At 45.6% G+C, this 26,185-nt stretch overlaps 1 protein-coding gene across 11 annotated transcripts; it reads right to left on the bottom strand.

Annotated features, from left to right (window-relative positions):
- Window positions 1–250: 250 nt before the first annotated feature.
- On the bottom strand, window positions 251–26,022 carry CARD19 (caspase recruitment domain family member 19). 11 transcript variants are annotated; one of them, XM_075762624.1, is made up of 6 exons: window positions 25,784–26,022; window positions 15,030–15,172; window positions 12,959–13,112; window positions 8,667–8,726; window positions 6,773–6,838; window positions 251–5,144 (listed from the first exon to the last, which is right to left on the bottom strand). In XM_075762624.1, exons 1-6 carry the CDS (start codon window positions 25,797–25,799, stop codon window positions 5,041–5,043), a joined length of 543 nt encoding a protein of 180 aa, XP_075618739.1. In that variant the 5' UTR covers window positions 25,800–26,022; the 3' UTR covers window positions 251–5,040. The 11 variants fall into 11 exon arrangements, with proteins under 11 accessions (XP_075618739.1, XP_075618738.1, XP_075618740.1 ...); XM_075762623.1 differs by having other exon boundaries at window positions 6,773–6,844; window positions 25,784–26,017; XM_075762625.1 differs by lacking the exon at window positions 25,784–26,022 and adding an exon at window positions 22,251–22,369 and having other exon boundaries at window positions 6,773–6,844.
- Between the last annotated feature and the right edge of the window lie 163 nt (window positions 26,023–26,185).

Raw genomic sequence — 26,185 nt, 5'->3', positions numbered from 1 at the left:
GACACCCCGTCTGCACCGATGGGTCCTGTTCAATTGCAGATCACCAAATGAGTTAAGCAGAAAAACTGCAAAGAATTTTGAAAGCAGATGAAAACGTTGACAACCTTGCCACCAATGCCAAGACCAAAGACGTGACGGCAGAGCCGAGACCAGGAGGGGTCAGTCAGCGGTCAGCAGCCACGGGAGGGCAACATGTTGTGGGATGCTTCGGGAGGGCAGCGCGAAGCAGTAACTACAAGGAAAACAGCAGTTCTTTTTTCTCAGTACAGATTTTATTTCAATTTAATTGCCAGCTTCACCCCATTAAAAAAACCAACCAAATTCCATGAACTTTTACAGAATTCAAGAAGACGTACGTTAGGAGAAACAATTACAACGCAGAGGACCTGGGAAGCACAGCGAACTGTTGGCGTTTCTCAGTGTAACAGCAACGCCGACTACACAGCTATGGCATGGCAGCTCTCTGGAACAGCATTTGTGCATACAGAACAGCAGTGAAAAGCATCCACAACTGCAAATTTTGACTAAATATGTTTTCAATTTATTACAGTACGAGAAGAAAAAAAAAATCACAAGTGAAAGAAACAAAGAGCGTAACTTTGCATCGGCAGCTTTGAAAACTGCAGCCAGCAGCTATGAAGTAGCCCAGTATGTCCCAGAATGAATCATCACTTTATTCCAGCCCTGGCTCGCAGGCACATCGTACTTCGCTGAAGTACTTTAAATAGCAGTCTGTCTCTAAATGGGATTGTGCAAATCCTGGTGTGACCCGTCACTGTGCTTCCCAGCCTCTCTGCGCGCAGACGGCCCCGTCGCTCTGCCCGAACGACTCGCACGGCTCAGGGCGGCTGCCTGCGGCTCTGCCTAGCGGGTTATCGCACCGGGTCCCTCCTGTCCTTGGATGCAGATAGCCCCGACATTACCACCAAGACAATCAGGGGCAGCTCGGCTTTGCTTTAAATCAAAAAGCCCCATCATAAGAAAAAAAAACCCAGAGGAGGAAGATGATTTCTGGCTAGGTACCCGGAGCGCTCCAGGCTGAAGAGTGGGAGCTCATCGCCCCTTCCCTCCCTGCGGATTCAGGGTCGGGAGCGGCAGCGGGTCGGCGTGTGAGGCACTCTGCAGAGCACAGCCCGAGCTGGCAGGGCGGCCGACTGCCCGACAACCCGCACAGCCGCCCTCCAGAGACGCCGGCCTCTCCTTCCCCAGCACCACGTTCAGCCCTCTGGAGAGCACCACGTGCGCCAGAGCTTTGGCTCCTCAGCCCAGAATGCCGCTGAAGGCACAACGCTGCTCGTGCTGTAGGGAAAAGCAAACATTCTACTTCTTCAAGGAGAGCCGCATGAGCCAAGAGAGGGTATGTACGAGTAGCTCCTGTACATCTACTGCCTGCAGCGCAAGAACCATGGCGCTCACCTGAACGGCCTCTATCCACTGCACGCGTAACCACCTACTGAACTTTACACCGCCAGGACACCTTCCCCACGCATGAAGCAAAGCACGTCCCTCCACGCCAGCACAGCTTCAGCAGCAAACGCCAAGCTGCTCCTGACTTGACAGGGAACCCTGCGGCCAGGCAGGCTCCTCCGAGCCCCTGCTTGGTGCCGTGCCGGGTAACACGCGCTGCTTGCCTCACGGACCCGGCTCCCGCGCAGGGACAGGCGGGCGTCCTCAGGACTGGCGACGGAACCACCACTTCACGCGCTGCATAGATGCGCTTGCGGAGAAGCGTACTAAACCTCAGTATTTGCTCCTGAAGGAAAAATCTTCCAAGAAAAAGCATGTCTCCCAACCTATGCACGTGCCAATTTTATAGCTAGCCTCACTTTTATTTTTTACATTCAAAACTAGCACTAATGAAGGAACAGATTATTTTCTATTCTTTGCTGTCACGTCCTTTAACTAACAACATGGGGATGAACCAAGACTCATTTCCCTCTCTCCTCCCAGCCCTAACCCTGGGGATAGCTCATCCTGGACTTTTTTCCCCCCCGAGAGGCATCCTCATCTCAAGCAACCTCAGAAAGGGAAGCGATACAGCCACAGCCTTTAGCAAACTTTCCCATTCCCTACGGTTGCCAAGGCTCGAGCAAGCTGCCCGGTGTCAGGAGGCGGGAGGGCCATGTCCTACTGCACAGCCAGCGTGCTCCCGGGGACGCCCTACCCACCCGGGGGGCTCCTGGCACAGCGAGGCATCCTTCGAAGTAATAAGTAGAGCAGAATCTCACCTTCAGCTTAAATAAGGCACTGGTAACTTCTGTGGGTTTCAGTAACAGCTCACACCAATTTGCAAGCTGTTATTCAAAGGGTAACACAGTGGGTTATCTAAACAGAAAGAATCTGCCTAGCAGCAATAAGGCCTCCGTTTCTGCTTTAAAATGAGATGTGACTGTTGCAATTTGACTAATTTTTTTTTTTTTTTGGTAAAATGGAATACTGTTCCTCTAACAAGGTTTCAAAGTTGGCTTCAAGGCCAAGATTTAAAACCCCTTTAGATTTCAGAGGTATTTTTTCTAGTCCCTTGAAAGAGGGCTGCTGTAGGAGGTAAGCAGCAGTGGGGAAAGGAACATTTCAAATGTTACAAATTAGAGCTGGTTTGATGGAGAAAAAAACCCCCAACCTGTTGTCACCTTAAGCACAAGGCAAGGCAGAGAGGAAACAACAGAATATAATTAGAGCGCTTCCCAAGATGGAAGGCGGCACAACAGCAGATCGTTGCGTAACGAGGGCAGCAGAGCCTCGCGGTTAGCCAATGCCACAGGAAACGCGCTCAGCTCCCTCACCGTCTTCTCCCTAACAAGAGTCCCCGTGGAGATTAGATCGAAGAGACCCAAGAGCTGGTGGGGTGGAGGCAGGGGAAAAGAAGCCTAAATAAACTGCTCTGCTGGGTGTTATTTTGTTCGCGTGGTGTTTGTCTCATTCCATGTTTTCACTGCAGCGACAGGCTATTAAGTGTTTATAATATCCCTGGGCCCACTGCTGATCTCAGGGTACGTCCATCTGCCTGTGCAGGAAACTGTTCTGCTGAGCGCTGCAGTTACACCGGGGAGCTGTTAGGGAAACGCCGGCTCCGCGGTCAAAGCAGCGGCTGGAGCCATGCAAAACTAGCCACGGCAGCTTTGACATGGCTGCTGGAGGCACCATCAGCAGCGTAAACACAGCAACTGGGAGCTCGCCTCCCCGGCGTCACAATAAATACCGAACCAAACAGCTTGTGCTGCCTGACACTGGGGTCGGAGCTTATCCCTGCAGCCTGTTTGATTTCACTTGGGTGTTTCGAGGTGAGCTGCACGCAGGCCAGTGATGACCACAAAGAGATTCGACCTAACAAAGACTGTGGCTGCCTCTACGTGGAGTTGGCTCCTGTCCCAAACACGCTCCAATGCCATCGGTAAAAACATTTCATCAGAAGAGTAAAATCAGGTCCTCTGAGCCCTCTGTCGTCTCTCAAGAAGTTTCCCACAAATACTCTTTGGGTCTTTTATTTGAAAATTTGGCCCTACACTCATAGTCCGGAGGAGGAACTATGCTTGCTACTGTATCACGTTGAGTGCTGTCCTGGAAGGAAATACAATTACAAGATGATTTACTTTGGAGAAGATGACATTTTTATAGCATGAATAAAGTTTAAAGCTAAGAAGACAATTTTCAGTCTGACTGTTTTGAGAAAACCACTCCAAATGACTTAAAATTCTGCATGGGATCCTCCAGTGCGTGGTCACTTGTGATACAGCTGCAATTTTTATTCCGGTGACTGAATGAAGAGATTTCCAGATCAAATCAAATTTCACTTGACTAAAAGTTGCGTCAGTGAGCGAAGAGCCACAAGGCATCATCCTCCCAAGTAGAGGGACTCGGTCTCCCCAGGCTCCGTCCGCTCTGGAGCGGGGAACTGAAGAACTATCCACTGACAACGTCACTTCTCACAGCCGGTTCAGAACTACTGCACCTCCCCTCTGGAAGAGGAGAGCCATTTGTCCTGAGCTAGGCAGGAGCAAGACTAGGTTCTTACAGCTAAGAAACCCCAAGCTGCTTCACTTCCAGCCCTGACTCCCTGCATCTCCCTCAAGAATTTTAGTCTTACAATGGTTTCTGCAAGTTTTTCAAGTTTCAACTCACAGAAGAAAAACGTAAGATCATAAACAACATTACGAACAACCTCAAGCTCTTCAAGTATGTATACTTCAAGTTAGTATACATGTTTCTGGCCATAAAAAAAGCCCCATGTCATGGCACTTTAGTCCCTGCAAAATATCTTGGATTACTTCAGTTTCTCAGATATACAGACTGCAAAACATTTCACTGGAAAGAGAAATGCTCAATAAATCTGAAAAATTCTCTCGGTAGTTTCAAGTGCTTGGGATGGAGCACTCCAGTCCCTGGGCCCCTCTGCAGGCTGGGAACCAGTCTGCACCAGCTACAGCACATTCAAACACGGCCAACACGAAGAAGGCAGGCTGAGACGGGGCACGGAGGGGAGAATCGGAAAACACGGCAAGCGCTAGGCAGATGCAAAGGCTACCAGCACCGAGGAACTCCATAGGTGCCAGTGCCCACCTGAGCTCAGGCAGTCAGTATAAAGGATCCAGACAAAACAGACAATCCTGAGATGGAGATCCATTTCTTAGTAAGGCTTTGAGTGCGTGTAAGTGCTTTTCTTCAATTAATTATCACAAAAGACAGGCTAGCATTCTTTAAACAGTTGTGATCCTTCATTCCAGTATAAAACACATATGCAAACATGGCTTAAGACCCATGATCACTTAGGATATCATTTTAAAGTTTGTATTAAAAATATTTTTTATCCAAATGATAAATATTTTAAAATAAGCATTTACAAAAATAAATGGTCCGTTCCCATAAGGACGGACATATATAGCTGAAATTCTGAATACATCTTGAGGCAACACAATTATTGATGAAGCTAGTTAGTAAAATCTTTGGTATGAGAGTATAGTACGTTAATATTCATGCACCGTTGTCTTTCCGCGGCAGGTATACTGTACAGACAAGCGAAGAGGCAGCTTCTCCTTAATTTCTTCATATGTCTTCCAAATACAACATACAAATATTTCTAACATGCCTTCCTATGATAATAGGTGAAAAGCCCAAGATTCTCCTGGGTCTTCCTACGACTTTCGCATCTAAATCAGAATGAAGATGGGAGGAAAAAGAGAAAGTGAACACAAGTAAGTTTCATTCTAGTTAGTAAGCAGCATCTATGAAAAAATAAAAATCAATAAAAAATTACTCTAGAGGAAAGCCCACTTCCTTCAGTATTATATACACCAACTGCCAAGACAGGATAACGATGTATCTGTTAGGATTCATTGCTGCAAGTTCAGACACACGAAGAGGACATTACCAAGTTAGGTAAGCTCATGCTTTACACCTGAGCATGGCACCGGCTGGTGCAAGCCTGGAACACCACGTCCAGGTCTGGTGGCCCTGTTGCATATTGCATAGGTACAGGAAAGAGCCTCAAAAACTGGAAAAAAGAGCCTTGGAACAAAGGACTTGGAGAGATTAGTTGCTGATTTTAGCAAAAATAAAGCTGGAGAGCTGACTTGAGGCACAAGGACCTCCACAGGGAGAAACTATAAAGTGTCAGCTGGCACAGAACCAAGGGGCTAAGGGGCTCTGCAACCCAGTAGAGAAAGGCTTAACAAAAATGACAGGCTGGAGTTGAAACCAGGTCAACCTGAGAATCAGACACACACTTCTAACACTATGGACAATTAACTGGGATCAAGGGAAGCGATGGATTCTCTGGTTTTTTTGGTATCAGTCCCTGAATGCTTTTCTGAAGCCAATGAAGGGAGGTGATGGCAGCTAAGGAAACACATGGGTTGGTCTCGAAGGTCTAATGGCTCCCTTGTAGCCTTAAACCCCGACTCCATGGACAGTCCAGCTGAGGGACTCTGATCTGGGAATAGCCCAGACTCCCACGTCACCTGAAATGTCCATGAACTGGTGGTACTGCAGCCTATGGCTCGGGGAAAAAAATAGTAAAGAACGATGTCCAACTGTAACCACTGTGACCAGGATATGAGGAGCAGAAGGCACTAAACCAAAATGGAGCTTGGATTCTGCTCCCCATCTACCGCGTGAAGACTGGCACTTCCCGCAGTACCATGAGAAGGCTTGAGAGAAGGTGACACCTCCGAATCAGCGACTCTTTCACGGTGGCTCTCTCCCCCGGCACTGACTCACCACGTCGCTGAAGCTGATCCATGTGGACACATCAACGCACTTTCTGCTAAGAGCTGCCGCTCTCGTGGCGACACTGGGTGAGCGGAAGGTAGGGCTGTGCAGAGGAGCAGGAGCTCTGCTCTGCTGGCTGCTGAGAAGCAGGCGACTTTCAGCCGACGGGGAGAGCTGGTACCCAGGGGCAACGGCTCTGTGCAGGCTCAGCACATGGAGCCAGCGTCATCCGGCCCTGGAACTGGTCATGCTTCAGCCAGCTCCAAGGGAAGTGGAAGCCAGAAGGTTTGGGTCTGTCTCATGACTGCTGGGAATCACAACCCATTGCTATAGCAGCAGGAGCTCATGTGACTACTGTCTTTAAAAAGAGCCCCTAGTTGTGGCATCCTCTGTAGGCAAACTATCCATTATTTATATCTCAGCATGTCCAAAGCACAATTTGTATCCTAACCTCATTAATGAATGATGACACCTTGACTATTAAGTAAGCCACGTTAGATCAAGAGGTGCGCTGCCATTCCCATGCCAGAGTAAGGCAACCAAGAGAAAAAAACCCGGAGTAGATTACCTGAGTTACAGCAATACCAAAATAACGCAAATCCTGCAGCAATGCTGAAACAAGCGAGGAAAAACACTGGACCTAAAGAAAACAAAAAAGGAGACACATTAAGAGAGAACACAGCAGTGGAAGTTTAGCTCAGTTCATAAATCATCAATTGCTATTAATATGCATAATTAAATGTATTCAAATGAAGTTAACACATTCACAATTACGTATGTTCTGTAGCTAATGTACTATGAAGCACATTTACTATACTGTAATTCATTTTTACTACAGTTGTGTTGACACCATTCACTGTTTGCCTCTATTCAATTCATCCTGTGAAATTTAAGTGAAAGCTTCCCTAGATATTTTCTTACTCTAAAATTTTGTGTAAAATCCCCTTTAAACACTACAACAAAATACTAACCAGGCTACTGGGACCTCACCGCACGGTTTAGCATTTTACTCTATAAATATCCCCTGCTGGGGCAATGCACTGCCTGTGGGTGAGAGTACATCACAGGAGACTGCAGTCCCTTAGAAGTGGATTTTTAGAGTTTTGGGTTTTTTCTCCACAGATGTTCCACAAATTCCACTTCCATGACAAGAGCAAATATTCTTGTTCCCGTTTGCAGTTCTGCTGGAAGCTGAAATGCAGAGCCACACGCGCCCCTAAAACAAATCTCCCACTGGAAACATTTCCTTCATGGGCCTGCCTGCAATTACATGCAGTTTAGCGCTGTCGTTCAGTATTGATGTTCACTAAAACCTTTCTAATCCATACTTATCCACAGACAAAACCTCATAAAGATTTATATCTGCTTCTTTATTATCTAATATTCTATTTGTATTTACTACTTCACTATGAATATAGCTACAATTAAACTGCACCTGTCAATTTAAGGACAAATGTACTGCAGACTAACAAATTAGTGGACCTGAGCACGTGGACAAGGACACTGGAGAAACAGCGAAGGAGCAAGGACAAGCTCCAGTCTGAGGCCAGCTCTTTCATCAGCATGAGTAAGAACAGAAATTCTTTAATTTTCTTATTTCCAAGCATTTTCCTCTGTTCTTCCTGTACTGTTACGCTGCAGTCAGCAATAGCAATGTGGAAAATATGACTGGCAATTTGGTTCAATATTCTAAGTAACAACAATACAGGCAAAAATATGCATCGAGTTAAACTGTGTTTCTGCCCCTCGTTTCGGTTTTCTCTTGGGAAGAAAACTGGCAAAAAGGCATAGTTCATAGAAGGTGCTTTTATTCTCTCATAATTGTATCCAAATCTCTACATAAAATATCAATTAAACTTAAATGCTAAATTAGTTCATTATAAATTTTGAAGTCTTCAGCTTTCTTTCAGATCTTCAATTCCTTTTCAAAACACCTTTTAGTGAATAAAATATTTGCTTCTGTAATCTGGGCATTGAACAGAGGAAGGGGAAAAAAATTAACATGTTTTGGAAAACATGTTAAAGTTCACCCTTGCTCATCTTCCTGTCTTTGTTTTCAAATTATTTGTACTTACATTGAAAGATTAAAAAAAAGAAAAAATTTGAAAGTTATTTAAAAAAAATTATTGATGGTCTTATGCAAAATGACAGCAGCAGCTGACTAGACCTTACTATTCAAGCATTGAAGAAATCATAGGAAATGAAGAGTTTAGCTGTAACAGTGTAAGTAAAAATACCATTATCAATATTGATTAAACTCTACAGTCTCTTAAATTTCCTGGCATTGGTTTCCTCAACAGCAGCTCAGTACATTTTCCTCCATTAATTCCACTTAACTTGTGACAATAAAGACATCATAAAACAAACTATTTGTTACATGAAATGCAAATTACATGATAAAATAAATTGCATCATAATCTGAAAAGCCATTCCATCCGGTGACACTGTATGCATTTATTTACCCCTGTCATTTAGCATATATTTCTCCTTGTCAGTGTCTATCTCTGTGGAATCTGTGGTTTCTAGAAATAAAAGCAACACATGAAAAGTTAGTACTCAGCTCAAGCAAACAAACGTAATCAGCACATACAAAATTGTGCAAAACACCACATTTCAGAAAACTATCCAATTCTAACATAAAATATTAATGCCTCCAAAGATAAATCATCGCTATAGTTAAATCTGGATATATGTTGATCAAAAGACATAGGCACATACTCATTTGAATGCAACTACAAATAGCTGCAGCAACACCTCTGATCTGGTTAAGCACTAACCACGTAAGTAACATTACACTTGTTTCCCGAGTGAGAAAACAGGAGCTAATCCTTCCATAATGCCAGAAATTTTCATTGTAATAAATACAAACTATTTGTTAATATATGTGCTAATCTGAAAACATCCCTATAATTTGATACATCACCATTCTTTCTGTTCTTGAGCAAATCTCTGGGCATTAATGTATCTGCCAGATGAAGCACTTGGAACAAACTGCTTGGAGCAGATTATTTATCTAAATTCTGGTCTCAGCTAAAGACACGTACAGCTGCTTTGAAAGTCTGTAGGCACTATGTGCTAATTATTTGGCACAAATAATTTTTGCCTCTATCTTTCCACAAATTCTAGTAGAAAAGGAGGTTGACCTTAAGACAAGGTGTTCAGTAATTAGCAGCAATCAAGCAGTTTCTGCTTTGGGCAGAAAGACCTGCAGCTCTTTTAGAGGTGCCTTTGCCATACAGATGTGGAGATAACATTGCCTGCAGAACATGTGTGCAACACCAAAGAACACCACTGTCACCGCAAACGGCAGGGGAATGGCTTTCCTTCAATGCATCAGGAATCTGTAAAAAAACTTTTTTAGCCAAACCTCTCTGTGGTCAAGAGGGTTTTAAAAAAAAAAAAGTGAGAGCTCCAAATTTGGCTGTCAATAGGGAAGAATTTGAGACTGTTTGGTTTCAACTGATTTCCTTCTTCTACATGACAATCAGGAGCTAGGTGAGGTGCCTTGGAAAACCGCCCTGTACACCAAATCAGCAAAGGGGATCTGCTGTCGGCCAACATTAGACTGCAAAGACCCATCTCCCATGCTGAGTACGTCCCTCTCGGTGGTTGACAGGGCATGGCATTCAAGCAGAACAGAAACATTTGAACCACTTTGCTGCAAAGCTTGAAAGACACCGAAGCACGAAGGATTGCTGCAATGCTCCATGGTGCGCTGAATGGCAATCTCACACAGCCGGCCCATTTCGCGGGATGTCCTCCCTGTGTACTCTAGCTAAGAAACCCTCAGGTGCACAGGAGAGCACAGCCACATCCCTGCGCTATCGCTGTGTGGGGCTGATCTGATCCCTTATCTTTCCACACTACGTTATCATTGAGAGAAATGAAAACATTTTCCGAGCCACTGTTTGGCTTCAACAGCTCCGCAGCCGCCGGTGGTGTGCCTTACCTACCCTCTAGTGGGAGTTGGGAGGCATGACTGAACAGCTCACTTGCAACGTTATACTTGAGGCAAAGAAATTTTGTTCCAGAACAAATTTTAAAGTTGGTTTAAAAATTAAAAAGAAATCTTCGACAGGATTTCCTCCGTAAAAAACATTTTTCATGTGTACAGCTGCATGTAGTCTGAACTCTGTCCTGGCCACAGCTGATCACCAACAACTTCTCCAGGTGTTTGTAACGCTGCTTGTTTCAGTTCAATCTGCATTTAGAACAAAGTCCCCATGCTAGGGATTCCCTTTTTTCTTCACATTTACAAATTCTAGTGTCAATTCTGTAAATGCTGTGCTGAATTTGACAAATTTAACAACTACTGCTATGGGTAACATCTGAGTACCATAAAAATTGTACATATTAGAGGTCTGAAGGATAATGTCTTTAATATTCAAAATGTCCAAGTTCACTTAAATGAGAAATAACACCTCATATTGAAAAGGGAGCTTTTCCTGAAGAATAAAATTGTTTGCAGTTTTAGCTTAAAATGCTGCACAGATGATTATAAATCATTCAGTCCAGAATGCAGACATTTGTTTTAGTTACAGAACTCATAAGAAGCAGCAGACATATTAACACAATCATCTCATTATTTCCTTCTCGGGTCAATACAAGAAAAACTGCAGAATCTCAGCACGTGGTAGTATTTTAACTCAGTTACTTAAATTATTGTCATCGTTCTGAGGATGGTAACAAAAGAGAGCGTACCAAGATACAGAGAATTTAATGACTTATGATGGTTACTGAGTCCCTTTGCACAATTCAACAGCAGCAAAACAGTTTTGGGGCACCACAAAGCTCAATTTTTTCAGTGACGCACTTCTAGTACATGTACTAGTTATGCGCAGCCTGACCATGAGAAGCCCTAAGCCTGCCTACTCGTGTGGCTACCTGCGTCAAAGCTCTCAGAAGTAACCACGTCAGCCAGGTGCAAGGATGATTATGCTTTAGCTAAAAGTGAAGACATCACGCAGACACCATACGCAAGTCTCCTTTCAGCTGGTTTGTCCAGGCGTGACAAGATGTACACAATTTCCGACGTCAGTTTTATGGGCATGGATGAACTTGGCCACAGCCATGCTGTTTCTGGCACCCAGCTGAATTCAGACTGTCTATACGGGATGTAGTCAGGCCTCGGCTGCTGTGTAAACGTATGGTAAGACACGTTTTCAGAAATGGCTTGTAGAAGGTGTTATTGAACATTAACAGAGCTTAAACTCTTAAATCATCAACATACTCCTGAAATTTTATTCTTAGTGACTACACTGAAACTTCTTAAGTTGCTCTTACTTAATAAAGGCTGTGTGCTACCTTCTAGTCACCCTGGCAGAAAAACCTGTTGCTTTTGAGCTCTACCTGAGTAAAAACAATAGATCCACGACTATTCAAGAGCCTGTTCCCTCAAAGGGCACGACTTCTGCAAGATGAATATCAGATCAAAAGTGCCGCCTTAAAGTTGCTGCGAGGCCGAATCAACTGGGATTTGTGCTCCTCTGAGATTCTGAGGCAGGGATGTGCCCAGACTTTCCCAGTTCCAGAGGGTTTGGGTATGGATGTGGAAACCTGGGGTAACTTCACAGCCTCCCTATGCAGGCAAGAAAATACCGCTGTCTTCCACCAGTATGTATTTGTGCTGGGTAGATACAAACCTTTCCTTCAAAATGAAAGGCAAAACGAAGCTAGACAGTGCCGTATCTTCAAAGGTAATTACAATCCGATGTGCCATTTTCACTCCAGAAATAAAAGGTGTCTAACTGTCTTTTTTAAACCTACGGACTTTTGGTGTAGTGGTTTGAATCTCACTGGAGTTTAACCCACGTGTCTAAAATTTCCCCTAGCACCTAAATGTGGAGGTTTTTTACAATTAGAAATCAACATTAGTGCTGTAATCCTTTACAAGGATTTCGTAAACCGCAGTCCCTTTGCAGTTTCATTAACTCAAATGAGGGAGCTTTCCCCTCAAGCTCCTCAAGTCATTTCAGTATGTGGGATGCCCGAACATATTTCCCCCATTTGGAACATTGTTCTTTTCTCCAGTTCATTAGGTAGGAAAAAAAAAAATAAAAAGAAAAAAAGAAATACCAACACATAGTAAGTGTTATCCCAGGTTGGCAAGTCAGGCTTAATACTTTCCCTTACAAAAATGAGCTCCTTTGCAGTACAGAACGAAATCTGTTTGAGTCTCAGTCCTTCTGAAATACATACATGTATATTTGAGGGGCAACTTTACGGACATCAGTCAGGCCTGTCAGCTGCACAAAACAAGTCCTAAGTGATTAATATCACAGTTCATCATTGCAAGGGCCTATGAATGTTTGCTCCACGTTAAACTAGACATAGCTAGGAGATTTATGGATTGAGAGAAAGCCAAGCTTCTGGGCCACCAGGGTTTTGAGCTTAACAAATTTGAGGTTTGTAATGTTCTTATGTGCCATTAAGAATCTGTGGTAATGAAAAGAGAAATTGTACTTCATACGAGTTATATTGTTGCCTTACATGTTGCACTTTAGCTTTTTTAAACTCATATTTCATATTTCAAAACAATTAAAGAGTTTTGGACTGCCCACACTAGTCAACAAATAACAAGAATGATGCAGTCAAATCCCCTTATGGTTTTTCGAAAATTCCAGTCAGAAGGAATTAAGGTATACCCCAAAAATCATTTTAATAACCTAAACAAGTTATTTAAAGAACCTAAGCCTCATCTGAAATGAGGTTTTGTAATACACTGATGAGGAAATGCACAACTCAATCAACTTACTCAAGATTTTCCTGCTTGGCAGGTCATTATACAACTGCTCAGCATTGATCTGTAGAGCCCTGTAAAACTCTTGACAGTGTCTGTCTCCTTTCTTCTGAAGGTGCTTTATCAGATCTGAAAGTCTGGTATGGAGTGATGCCTTTGGATTCCTGAACTGTAAGAGAAAAGCACTCATCAGAAGAGAGATTACAACAGCCGGAGATCAATTTTACATCACTATGCCAGGGAGTGAAGATATGGAGCTTGTTTTATATTTGCTAAAAGAAGGGGCCTAAAAAATGAGGGGAACCTAAAAAGGACATACATGCATTGCACAGCAGTCTTCAAGACACTGAGCTCCATCTGGTCAGCACTGCTTGACGGAGAGCGTATTGACTCTGCCTTCCCTCGTTCTTTTTTCTGTCCCAAAAAAGTGACAGCTACTCTACACTTGATGTTTTCTCTGCATTCAAACTAACGTGGTACTTGCTATTCTACAATTTGATTCTGACAGCTATTGATAGAAAATATCAACAAATCTTATAATAAAGTCTTTCGTTTTCAAGTTTTCCCTTAGTTGCCTAGTAATGATCACGGAAAAAAAGTACTTTAAACTGCTTCTGTTAGTGCCAGTCTTGGAGTGTTCATCATCCCAAGATTGCAGACTTCGTTGTTTCCAGCACAATTCACTGCCGCATTCCCAGCGTAACATGGACAAATTCTCATTACTCAGGCAACATGGCGAGCAGCTGCAGAAGAAAGGACTTTTTTTCTGTAGTCCAAAACATGATGAATATTAGGATACCTTACAAAGAGAATGAAAACGCATACCTAGCCTTACACACATCAAACTGATTTCAGCTTATCTGGAAAATGTCCAAAGGCATTCTCAGCAAATCCTTCTATTTCAGACCAGTACGACAGATAACCTTTGTAGTACACTTAGGATCAATTCCTGCTCTAGGGGGACAGGAACGCAACGTACCTTATACAGCACTCCTTATTCTGACAAACTTCCCACAAGGTCTAGCTGAGATTGTCAGCTTCCCAAACACTGAATAGAGTTGACAGAAACTTGTATGGAGCTAGGTGAAAGCAGTTCATTTGTGTCTGCTAAGTGCAGAAGTCATAATTTACATTTCACAGATTCTTTATGCATTTGTTTTGAAGCTCTTGTGGGAATGAGATGATCTTTAATTGTGCGTGTCACACTGTTTATCGTAACTGAGTGGCTAGACTGGTTTAGCTGATTATCTAGCACTGCTCTACACCACCAAAACACCATTTGTCCCCATGGAGTTTGATTATGACAAAATTAGACCTATTTTTCCTAATGTTAAAATACTTACATGCCCAAACCCCGAGCCCCGTGCAGACAATGAAGTCAGCAGAGGGCAAGTACAAACTGTTATAAAGTAGGATCTGGGAAGCTTTTAACTGACTTTAACTTTCACTCCACACAAGTTTAAAAGATCCCTAAAAACAGCTACCCATTTTTGAAAGCCTCACGTCAGGGAAGGTGGCTTTCCTCTATACATAGCAGCACTACTGGAAGATGTTACTAATTCCATGCAATTCCCACAGCTCCCACACTTAAAGGTGGGACTAATGCCCCCCTTCTCTACCAATACTCAGAGTTTTTAATCACATTAATCAGCAACTAAAACTGATTAAGCTAACATAGATGATTTTGTGGATGCAGCACGGATCATCTGACATGGCACTCCACACCAACTCATGTGAGGAGGCAGGTATGCAGGGCATTTGGTCACACGACGGGTGCAATCCTGCCCAGGGAGCCGTTATAAGACAGCGTGCTTCTGCACGCGCAGCGTCAGACGTCACGGCAGGGACCGTGGCATTAAACTGCTGCTGTAGAGTGCCCTCTCTCACAACCACGTGGCACAGGCAACATGCCAGCCCTGTGACTGCTCCTCCGATACGGATCCCAGATACAAGTGGTCAGCGAGTAAGAGGTGAACAAGATTGGCTGCATGTAGCACCAAGAGCCAAGGCAGGAAGAGGGCAGCTGAGCTACTGACCCGCGAAAACAATGCGACATTCAGAGATAAAGTAAAATTCATCAAATTACCTTTTCTGCTTCTGCATTGGTAAGTATTTGGGGGTAGACTCTGTTAAGCTGAAGAATAATTTTATCAACCACTTGCTCATTCAGTCGACTATTGCTTGTAAGAAAATACATGTCGTGTTGCAGCCGATGACAGTATGACTGATCTAGAGATAAAATAACAGAAAGAACAAACCACAGCAGTTAATTAGCAAGCCATTTTTAAATCCTGTAAATTTCATTTTCCTCACAGTGGTTAAACAGCTAAAATAAAATTACCACCATCACGTAATTTTAGAAAGCTGAACTATCTACTAGGGAAACACAACACAGCCACGTGCTTTCAAAGACCTATCCACTTAAAATTACACACATCTGACCCCCTGCCTGGTCATTCGTGCTGCCTCTCTTTCCAACGGGAGAAGGTTCTAAATTATTTAGATGTCAAGCACTGATGGATATCTAATCAAATACAGTCCTAAAGTTGTTAAATCACTGAAGATACATTAGTTTTAAGTTCCATAATCTGACTTCATAAATAATAGAAAATGTGTTTTATACATTTTTTGATGTAAATATGTATTTCATAGAGAGAGAGGTTCTCTGTGATTTAGAATGGTAAAAGGACACAAATTTGGCTTCACATGATGTAGATGACCGATACTGGCATACAGCACAGTGCTTAGCACCTGAGAACTGCAGCACAGCATGGGGTGGGATGGGACAGGACACAGAGGGCTCGCACAGCCAGGCAAAGCTGGGGGCTGACTGAGCCGGAGTGATTTGGCCCCAACATCACCCAATCCTCAGAGTTCATTGCTCCCTTTGGTCTAACGGGGGACTTCAACAACATGCCCAGCAGAAACTGCCCAGACTGAAACAGAACTGGAACGTCAGGAACAGCATCTTGGCCAAAAAGCTGTCAAGTTTTTTAGGGAAGGACTTCTGCCTTCACTTCACAGGGGAGCGGGGAGAAGGGGCATTCAAAAAGCAGTACATTTTTACCGTGGAAGTACACTCAAATACACATACAAATAAACCACATCTTTTTCTATTAACCCAAACCTCTGCAAATACACAAATCCAGACTTGCTGTTGTTTGAGGCACCATTTCCAATCTGACAGCAATGGATTTTGCGGGAGCATAACTTTCCCTATAGCTGCTTGTCTATAGTCCTTCGATTAAGATACGGGCACAGACTGGTTCCACGGGTTACTGTGCCCTTATCAGATTTAGAAAGAGAATGTCTATGACCCTGTCTGAAGCAAGTGTTAAAATGTCAGTACAGCACTTTATAACCAAGCAGCATAGAAAACAAAACCAAAACACCCCACTCCCAGCACACCCCCAGCACATTCCCCACTTAAAGCAAACCCATAGGTTTTATGGTATTTTGGCTACTAGAAAATACATAACCATCAACCTTTTGTGCCCTGCAATTTAGAGAAGGTAAACAAGTAATGAAGGAAAAGAGCCAGAAAACTTTGGCACGATGCACTGCACCTACGCACAGCCCTTCCCTTTTGGTATCATGATTGGGTTCTTTTGTACCATGCTGTCCTTTTTCTGTACCTCTGCAGCACTAACAGCATTTACAGGAAGGGGTTCAGGAAAACCTCCCAGTGTGACCACTGGGCCCTAATAACACCTCCAGTGCCAGTGTCACTCCTGTTCAAACAAGAACACACAGCTATCGGTACTGCATAGAGAGCTGCGATTCTACAGGCACAAAAGGATCTCAGTTACATTCTTACTTTTTATAAAAACACCATATTATTTCCATGTGTTTTCCATGCCTTGCTTTTCCATGGCTCACTGTCAAGGGAGCTTTTCAGTGCACTGTCAGAACCATACCGCCCTGACAAACTTGCTGCGCAACTCCCTTTTGTTGCAACAAATTCCATGTTATCTGATTCAGGGCTGAGATCAAACTTCTCTTCAAATCAACTCACTGGCATGCACAAAAGGCTGAGGCAAGGAGCAGGAGACTGTGAAGTTGTGTCTGTTCATGCAAATACTTCCTGCGGAATAAAGTGCCACACTCCCTGCAGCTTCCTCCGCCTCCTGCCTCAGCTACATGATTTGTAGTGATTCTCAGTGTCACCAACAACTCTGTACCTTCTGCAAACTTAGAAGAAACAGGGTCTTACAGCTAGCAGAGCAATTAAACTTCAAATAAGACTGTGACATTCAAACAAAAAACCACAACAAGCGCTAAAAGCATGACAAGGATCCGGCAAAATGAGTATAGAAAAATAAAATAAAAGCAGGCCCCGAGCGTCATCTCCTTCCCTGCTTCTTGCTCTGATTGTCATTACCAGTCCCCGCACAGGCAGCACGCAGAAGTTTATTAGCAGCAATTACACCAGTGTAGTTAACTGTGACCAACTGAAGATCGCATTTAAGCCAAGATCACGAGGAGCACTCCGTGTCCCCGTAGCACTTTTCATTTACACACGGTCATTAAACCATCACCAGTCTGACCGAGGGCTTTTTGCTGCCATCGGAGACCTGTGTGCTGGTGCACCATATTACGGGGCACGAGTCTCTCTCAGATTTCAGGGGTGGCTATGTTTTCTTCCCATCTCAGCCAAAAGATGGAAGAGAATGAGACAACGCTCTCGGCCTCTCTGGCTACTATTACACTGCGCCTGCCAAGGACAGGTCTTACACCTGGCTCGGGCATCTGCAAGATGCTTCTCCCATCCCATGGGACGCTCATTTCAAAGAAGCACCCATGAAGCAGTCTGCTTCCTCCTCATTCCCACAGAGACCTTTCACCTGCCTGCACCTCCTCCAAATTACATCAGTTCAGTATTTAGGATGGGGTGCAAGGTTTAAAATTTCCTGAAGAGCAATTATGAAGCTCAACACTAGCTTAATAAAAGCAAAGCAGAAGCATCTCACCTCTCTCTCTCTCGAAACCTTTTGCTCCTCTGACTCTGAGAAGTCTCTACCCAAACCACACCAGGAACTGCCCTCTGGCTTCTGGTAGACCAGAGAAGTGAAACTTCCCATCGACACTGCCCACCAGTGCAGAATCGTGTCCCAGCTACTAAATTTAAAGAAAACAAACAAAAAAAGCCCCATCAATCCTAGTGGCTGGAAGGTGGTTCCCCGCTTTGGAGCAGTAAGGGTATCCGGACAGCACCCGTGTGCATTTGAAGCCACCACGCGATGCTCCTGGACCCAGCTTGCTGCAGGAGCTCCAGAAGCTTTATTATGGCATGGACTCACTCCCATGCGCTGCCAGTCATGGCCCAGTTATGGGTGTACAAACACGTCCGTGCTATGAGGTTTTACAATCATTTTAATACTGAACACACACATTATTTACATTTTAAAGTAACAGAAACCCCAAACCAGGTAACTTCACAACTGCAACGAGGCTACCAATGTGCTGTCAGGTGTTAAGAGTTTAGGGATTGCTTTTTTGGGATATTTTGCACGTCCATCTTTTACCTCACTGCCTCAAAGGGGCAAGAGTTATTGCAAAAAAAATTTAAATCTTTACGCCAAGAAGATTTTGTTTTTAAGTGCGAGTCACCCCAGCATTAAAAGGACAGTCATGCTGTTAGTCAGTGCTTGCCTAGAAACTTCAGAGTGGCAAAAATCGGGAGACCAGGTCAATTCACCAGAGCTTACAGCACAGGCATGGCATTGCCAGGCACTTAACGCCTCAGACTGCAGGAGGATTGCATCTAACTCCAAATCTGCAATTGGATGTTACTGCAGTTAAACCATTAACCTAACTGGGCTTAATCTTGTCCACAGGCTTTGCACCCAGCCACAGGCTCGCTCAAGCACGCAGCTGCAGTGGAGGAGTCTGCAGGCTTTGACATAGCTGGAGGGCTGGTTAGCGGTGAGACTGAGCTCAGCCCACTGAAGAGAGGCAGCAAATACAGCTGAGATTGGATACCACATCACTGAAGCTGACCAAAAGGTTGCAGAAAAAAACCTAAAAAATTTAGTATTTTCCTTACTCAGAGGAAATGTAAACTTGTCAAAGAGACAGCAGGGAAACTCAGGAACTGCCTTTGAAATTTGAGAAGAAAACATGACTAATAATTTCATGTTATTGTCTTATAATTACTCTAAGCCCATGACACATCATACACGACCGCTTTTTTCTCTTACCCAAAGACAAAAGGCCTCTGGCATACAGCATATGCACACCACACTAACACACCCAGCCTGCACCTGACCGCACACACGGAATGGAAGGAAGTACACCTATAATTAAGAGATATCAGAGAAAAGCAAGAGATTACTGGTTATTTGTAGCCAGCAGCTCCTCAAACAGAGGACAGAATACATAAATCAGTAATGATAAATATGCAAGCAGCAAATGACAGCAACATGCTCAGCATTTTTCACCTGCAGGTAAAAATCACCCCCATTGCAACCCTTCAATAAAATGACACATCTCTATTCTTCCTTCCAAATGGGCAATTAGGTTTCTGGCAATAACTGCAGAATGACCCAGCCATTATACTAAGTGCTGGCATTTTAAGGCTGCTGAAATATATTCTCTTTTTCGAAGCAACAAGGCTAATAAAAAATCTGATCCTATGCGACTGTAGCACCAGACTGTCTTCCACAGCACCTGCAGGAAAAATGTCAAGGGCCACAGAGCCACGCTTCCCAAAGCTCTGCCTAATTTAATAGCAGTGTTCACAGAGAGTTTTTTCAGAGACAACTGCTAACCTAGGCACCGGCGTGGCAGGCCCTGGCAGCAGCCAGACCGTCAGACAAGCGCTTTGGCATTGGCACTCTTGCTCCACACGCCTGTGGTGAGGCCTCTGGTCCCTGGAAGGTGTCACTAGCCACTGGCACAACGATAACACAAAACATAACTTTCAGGTTGTAGTGACTGTCAAAAACCCCTTTGTAATTTTGATTCTGCTTTATTATTCTTATGATAAAAGACTCCATGTTGTTTTCTGTACAAGGAATATCAAATAGGACTCTGCCTCTAGCAGTCCCCTGCATACACTCCTCTACGATCTACTTTCGCTGCCCCTCTGGATAAAACCACATGGCCCCAGGGACCTGCCACCGTAGGCCGGGGCCTGCATTGCGCCTCAGGTTTATCACAGTAAATGAACAAATCCAGCTGCATTTCAAATTCGTAGGCTGCGATCAGCCCCTCCTCGCTACGCTGTGACACGTAACCGCTCTCATCCATACTTGGGCCTCGGGAGCATAAATGCTGCTCAACTGCCTTAAGTCAGGCAGGTATACCTTTCCAATTAATAACTCCACCACTATTGACATAAAGACTCGATACTGTCTCTGACACCAATGTATCTTCATTACGGTTTCATCTTTTGTTTGGTTTCCCCTTAAAAGCCTCCTTCAATTTACCAAGGAAACAGACAAGATCATCACAAGGAGATAAATTTAAATACAACAGACGCAAAACCCAACACATCTCTCTGACATTTTCCTAACACCATAAATAATTTGTAAACATCCATTCCAGAAACCTCAATGGTATCTGCTGTGCAATGCAAACACAAGTTGCAACTTCTGTAAAACTCCTGGAAGACTTACATAAACTTTATAAATGCGAGCTGACAACCAGAACCTTGAAGGCACGTGACCTGCCATTTGTACGTGTCCATGCAAACTCCCCACTGAAGCATCTCAGGAAAGAGCTAAAAAAGTCTCTCTCAACAAAATGTTAGCTTAACGCTAATTTAGTTTTTGGCTTTTCCCTTTCAAGACCCCAAGAAAGGGATGCTGAGGATTTAAGAAGGAATCTGGCTGCAGAGAAGAGGTCTGAGGTGATCAGATTGCACTGGTTACCAAATGCACCCCTGATGAAGAGCAACTGGTCTGCTCCTCTGGGCTGGAAGTGGTGAAAGACAACGCGTCACCCTCCCTGGCCGCACTCACTGCAACATGCTGCTGCTACTGGCGAGTTAGTAACCAGAAGTCAAGGATGTATGACAGCAAGTCATAGAATCACAGAATCATTTTGGTTGGCAAAGACCTTTTATGACCACTGAGTTCAACCCCTAAGCCATGTCCCCCAGCACCACATCCACACGTCTTTTAAGTCCCTCCAGGGATGGTGACTCCACCACTTCCCCGGGCAGCCTGTTCCAGTGACTGACAACCCCTCCGGTAAAGAAATTTTCCCTAATCTCCAATCTAAACCTCCCCGGCACAACTTGAGGCCGTTTCCTCTTGTCCTATTGCTTGTTACTTGGGAGAAGAGACCAACCCCCACCTGGCTACACCCTCCTTTCAGGTAGTTGTAAAGTTCAGTAACTCATCTTTATCTGAAATATCTTTTAAAAATAGAAATAAAACAGCAAGCAAAACATTAAAATGCTCTCGATACTCAAGTGTGACATTAGTTTATGCACATTCCCAGTCCTCCAAGCTTCGGACGAAGGCTAAAACCAGATGACCCTTAAGAAACCAGGAGAGCTTGTGTGCAGCACAGGAGCAGAGGCAGGATGTTACCGAGCAGAAGACAGAGGCTGGCCATCAGCAGCAAATTGCTTTTCACCGCCACACGACGTGTGCCGAGGTGTGAAATCCAGCACCGCGCTGACTACACCTGGGAGCAGACACGTCACGCCCTTGTCACACCCCTGCCCTTGGTGGGGTCACACAAATGCTCCATTTCAGACACTCACCTAATTGCATTTGCTGGCCGCAAACCCCCAAACCGACTCCTGCCCGCCCTGTAAAACCGGCTGTGTACCCCGAACCCCAGCCCGCCAGCACTGCCGCACTGCCCAGGACTGGGGCTGAGGCCAGAGGCCGCACGGCCAGCCCCCGCTCCTCGGGGCTGGGGCTCACGCCATGCTACCACCCGCGGGTGGTCACCTCCCCGGGACCCACGGGCCGGTCACACACCTACACACACCCCCACACCCCAGAACTCACGGGCCGGTCACACACCTACACACACACCCTCCTCGGGGCCCACGGGCCGGTCACACACCCCACACCTACACACCCACACACCCCGAGACCCACGGGCCCGCCACGATCACGCAGTAACCTCCTCCCTCAGAGCTTCCGCGCTGAGGCGGCCCGAGTACGGGGCGCTGCAGGCACCAAACCACCCGCCCTCGCGAACCGCGCGGCAGCACCCAGCCGCTCCAGTCGCGGACCGCAGCAGCGACGCGAGGCCGCCTCCGAAGGCGGCTGCCCCCTGCCTCAGGCGGGCCCGCCGGCGGGCTCCTCCCGCCACCCCCGGGCTCTCCCCGGCCCGCACTCACCGGCCATGGCGGCCCCGGCCCTGCCCGGCCCGCCGGCGGGCTGCGGCCCTTCCTGCTGGGGATGGCGGCGGGGCCGGGCCGGGCCGGGCCGGGGCGGTGCCTCCCGGGCGCGGAGGAGGCGCTGCCGGAGGCGGCGTGCGGGAGCGGGGCGGCCGGGGCTGCTCCAGGTGCGGCCACGCCGTTTCGTGGGGGGAGGTTCCCATCGCCTTGGCGGCACCGCGGGGTGACCCCGGCGGCCTGGCTGCCCCTGCAGTTAGTAATGCCGCAATTTACTTTTCCACAAGTAATTTCACTGTTCAAAATACCGTGACCACGTTTTCATAATATCCGTATGCAAGTTATGTTTTCTTTTCTTGCGGCCCAGCACAGTGCACATTTGTTTAAATGCAGCTACGACGTGTAAGGCAAATTTGACAGGGAGTTCCTCGAGCCCAAGGAGCAGGGACAACTCCCAGTCAGAGCAAAGCTTGCCGTGAAACATCTAATTAATTGGGATATATCACCTTCACGAGGGAGGAAATACAAGGGATTCTGTGCATTTTGAAAACCCCTTCACACAAAATGTCGTCGGCATTTAATTGCCCAGCGAGGTATGGAGGACGATATGCCTTCCTAGGTATAAATGCTGCAGAGGAGCAAGGCTGAACCTTAGCTTTGCAAATCGAGATAAAGAAATGGAGAGGTTATTTATTACTGCAGATTTTTTTTTTTTTTTTTACTGCAAAATTTGGTATTTTTATAATGTATTGGAAAAGGCAGCTTTCTAGTATGGCAGAGACACGGGGTGTTTTGTAATTCTGACCTGTGTTGAAACCACAAAGAGAATGTTTATGTTGAAGAGGGACAGAAATCTTCCAGAGGGGTTAAAATCACAGTAGGCAAAGGTGCCCCCGGACTGGTACGTAAAATGCTTCAACCACACAACTGCCCTCGCGCAGACGCCTCTTACTAAAACAGTTTGCTCCTCCCCAGTGGCAGGTCCCCGAGCACCACGGCACACCCTTACCCAGGAAACCGCCATCGCGTGGATGACCACGAGAGCCCGAAAGGTTTGTCCCGTTTTGCCTCCGTGCCATCTTAACCCAAGCGTGTGGAAAAGCTATACGGATGTACCGTATATCTCTCTGGTTAAACGGAGAGATAATAAAATGTACAGCCCCTTGCTGCATGCGACGCGGTGTCTTGGGACCTTGCAGCACTGGAGCCACCCGGGGAGGCACGAGTTGCCAAGTGGGAGGTAAGGGAGGATTTAGTGAGGACTTGACTTTGCGTTTGGATACGCGCTGTGTGCCCTCCTATTAGAGACAGCTCCAGCTAGCCTGGGAGTTAAAAAAAAAAAAAAAGAAAAAAGAGAATTTGCTGGAAGTTTGCGAGTGCTGCCACTTCGTGGTCTCACGGAGGAAGTGTCATACCTTGCACAACCCCACAGACGTGCGTGGGGCCTACCGGGGCGTTTCTAGCATGTCGCTGGGCAGCAGGGTTAGCCACACAGTCAGTCCTGAAGCTTTCTTCCGGATAATTTCTTTCTCTGATACCCTCACCTTTGTTTTCAGTGCCAGGGTGGAGTTTCTGGCCTGGCACAGCTCCGCAAAGAGAGCAGTGTCCTGCCCCAGCACTGCGTCGCACGCCCCTGCGCTCCGAGCGGCTCATCCAGAGACCCTCCTGGTGAGCCCAGCCAGATCCACTCCAACTCACAGGATTATATGCACCGCCATTAACAAGTGGGATACCTACATCCCCACGTTTACTCTTCACAATGCTGGTCTACACCTCCATACCACAAATGAAAGCAGCTTCTTGATATCTAGAAAGTGTAAGAACTTGGGAAAAAACCTCACTGAAATATTTTTAGTATTGTCAGATGCTGTGACATTTATGGTGTGTGTCCTTGGGAAGATGAATAAACATCCTGAGTTTATTCCATTTACCCTCAGGAATCCATATCTTCTGAACAGCATGAAAATAAATTTTTCAATTATTATTATTGCACATGGAGACCTCGTCGTGCCTGTATCAGAGTGATTTTTGGCAATGTATTGTAGTAACAGAAACAGGCATCTTGTGGAAAGGAAATTGTCATTTTGTAACTCCTTTCATTATATATTTTTAAGACTACTTAATATGTATATTAAAATGTTACACCAAGAGGTGTTGCCTTGTACTAAGAAGCAAGGGTAGTATGACATGCTGAGGGTTTGGTTTTATGACCATTTTATACCATTGTGAATTCACTGCATTTTGTGCTCTGCTAAAAAGTTTCCCTGGAATCGCTACCAGAATCTAAACCACAAAACTGAAAGCCTGGTCGTCTTAATGTGAAATAGACTGAAATCTCTAATATAAATCTTAAATGTTTTTTAGCAGACAGTGTTTCCGAGCACTGTGAGTGAAATGGAAGTGAAAATCAATCATTCAGGAGTGCCGCAGTGTACAGTGCCACATTGCCTGGAGATATTTTTGTCCTGTAGGTTCAGATAATGAATCAAGAATCAAGGGTTAAATATATTTCCTCCTCATGCCCATGGCACGCAAGACTTCTGCAGCCGTATCGCTGTTAGGTTTCCCTTGGAAAGGCAGGTCCTCGGGGAGTCGCACGGCCACAGCAGAGGCAGCAGGGAGGGACGCTCGTCCGCATGCGCGGGGCACGTCCCTGGGGACATACTTGGCCAGAGCCGGGCCACCGACTCCCCTCCCACGGTATGGCCCGTGACATTCAAAGAGCGCAGCCGGACAGGGAGGACACGCGCTCGGTGCCGATAACAGTGATAGCTGTACGCAAACGGTGCTACAAAACCCTTACGCTCTCTGAGGCGAGTAATGCTGATTTTCAAACTGCTCACAGACCGAGCGGCACTGTGCGAAGCCCTCGCTTCCTGCTGACAGCAGGCGTGCTGCATCGACAGAGCCCAACTCGTCTCCAAAACGCTGTGATTCATTTCAGATTCCTATCTCCTAATTCAGTGGTAAAGCTAAGGGACCTACCCAACAATGTTTTATTTCCCAGCAAAGGACAGCAGATGTACTTCCTGGTTAGCTAATCTCAAAAGCCATTGCTGTTTCCCTCCTGCTAAACAGACCGATTTGTTTATTTGAGTGGATTTTTTGATTTACTAAATATTACCCTTGTCCTGGCTGCATCGGCATGTAGTGTTTTCTTGTTTTATCTGTTAATTGTTAAATCACAATATGGTTTCTTATTTTCCCACAGCTGAAGAGGACTGGCTCTCTTTAGGAACAAATTAAATCCAGATAGTGCAGGCAGTTCCTTTAACAAAGTCTTTCTTTGTGTTTAAGAAAATGCAATTAAATATTTCTTAAAAGCTCAGATTACACCCTAATCTCCCTTCAGCAAGTGTTAGCTAATCATTTATAAAAACAGACTTTAAGAAGGAAAAAAAAATGGGAAGGCAGTGACCGGCTGGCCACTCTTGTCGGAGCCGCTGCCCTTCCTGGCTCCATGCTTTTGTTCCTGCAGATTCCGATTTTCAGACCGCTCATTTTGCCCCCGTTCCTCAATACCAATACGCACTTACATGTCTTGTAGAGCATCGTCCATAGGTTTCAGGGGTTTGTGCTGTGCCCGGTACGCGTACAGCGGGGCAGCCGGAGCGCTGTCCTCCTTGCCTGGATGAGCAGAGGTCACTGGCGAGTCAGAGAAGCGAAAGTAAACCGGGAGGGAGCGGGTCCGGCTGTGCACAGGCGGCAGAGGCCTCCGGGTGCGTGCGGGACGTGGCTGCTGGGAGCACAGACCCAGCAGGGCAAATGTGGGGCTGCTCCTTCTCTCCGGGGAGCCAGCGGCAGTTTGGTGTTGATCTTAAGGGATGTGTAATCAGCTCTGAAAACCGAGATGTTTGTTTACTCAAAGTTATGGGATTTTTTTTTTTGTCTCTGTGTGTGTGCTAATAACTTCTAGGATCGCTTTGCATATAGAATGG

Source organism: Balearica regulorum, chromosome 10, assembly GCF_011004875.1.
Source record: "Balearica regulorum gibbericeps isolate bBalReg1 chromosome 10, bBalReg1.pri, whole genome shotgun sequence".
Lineage (NCBI taxonomy): Eukaryota > Metazoa > Chordata > Aves > Gruiformes > Gruidae > Balearica > Balearica regulorum.
This window is presented reverse-complemented; position numbering and strand designations above follow the sequence as displayed.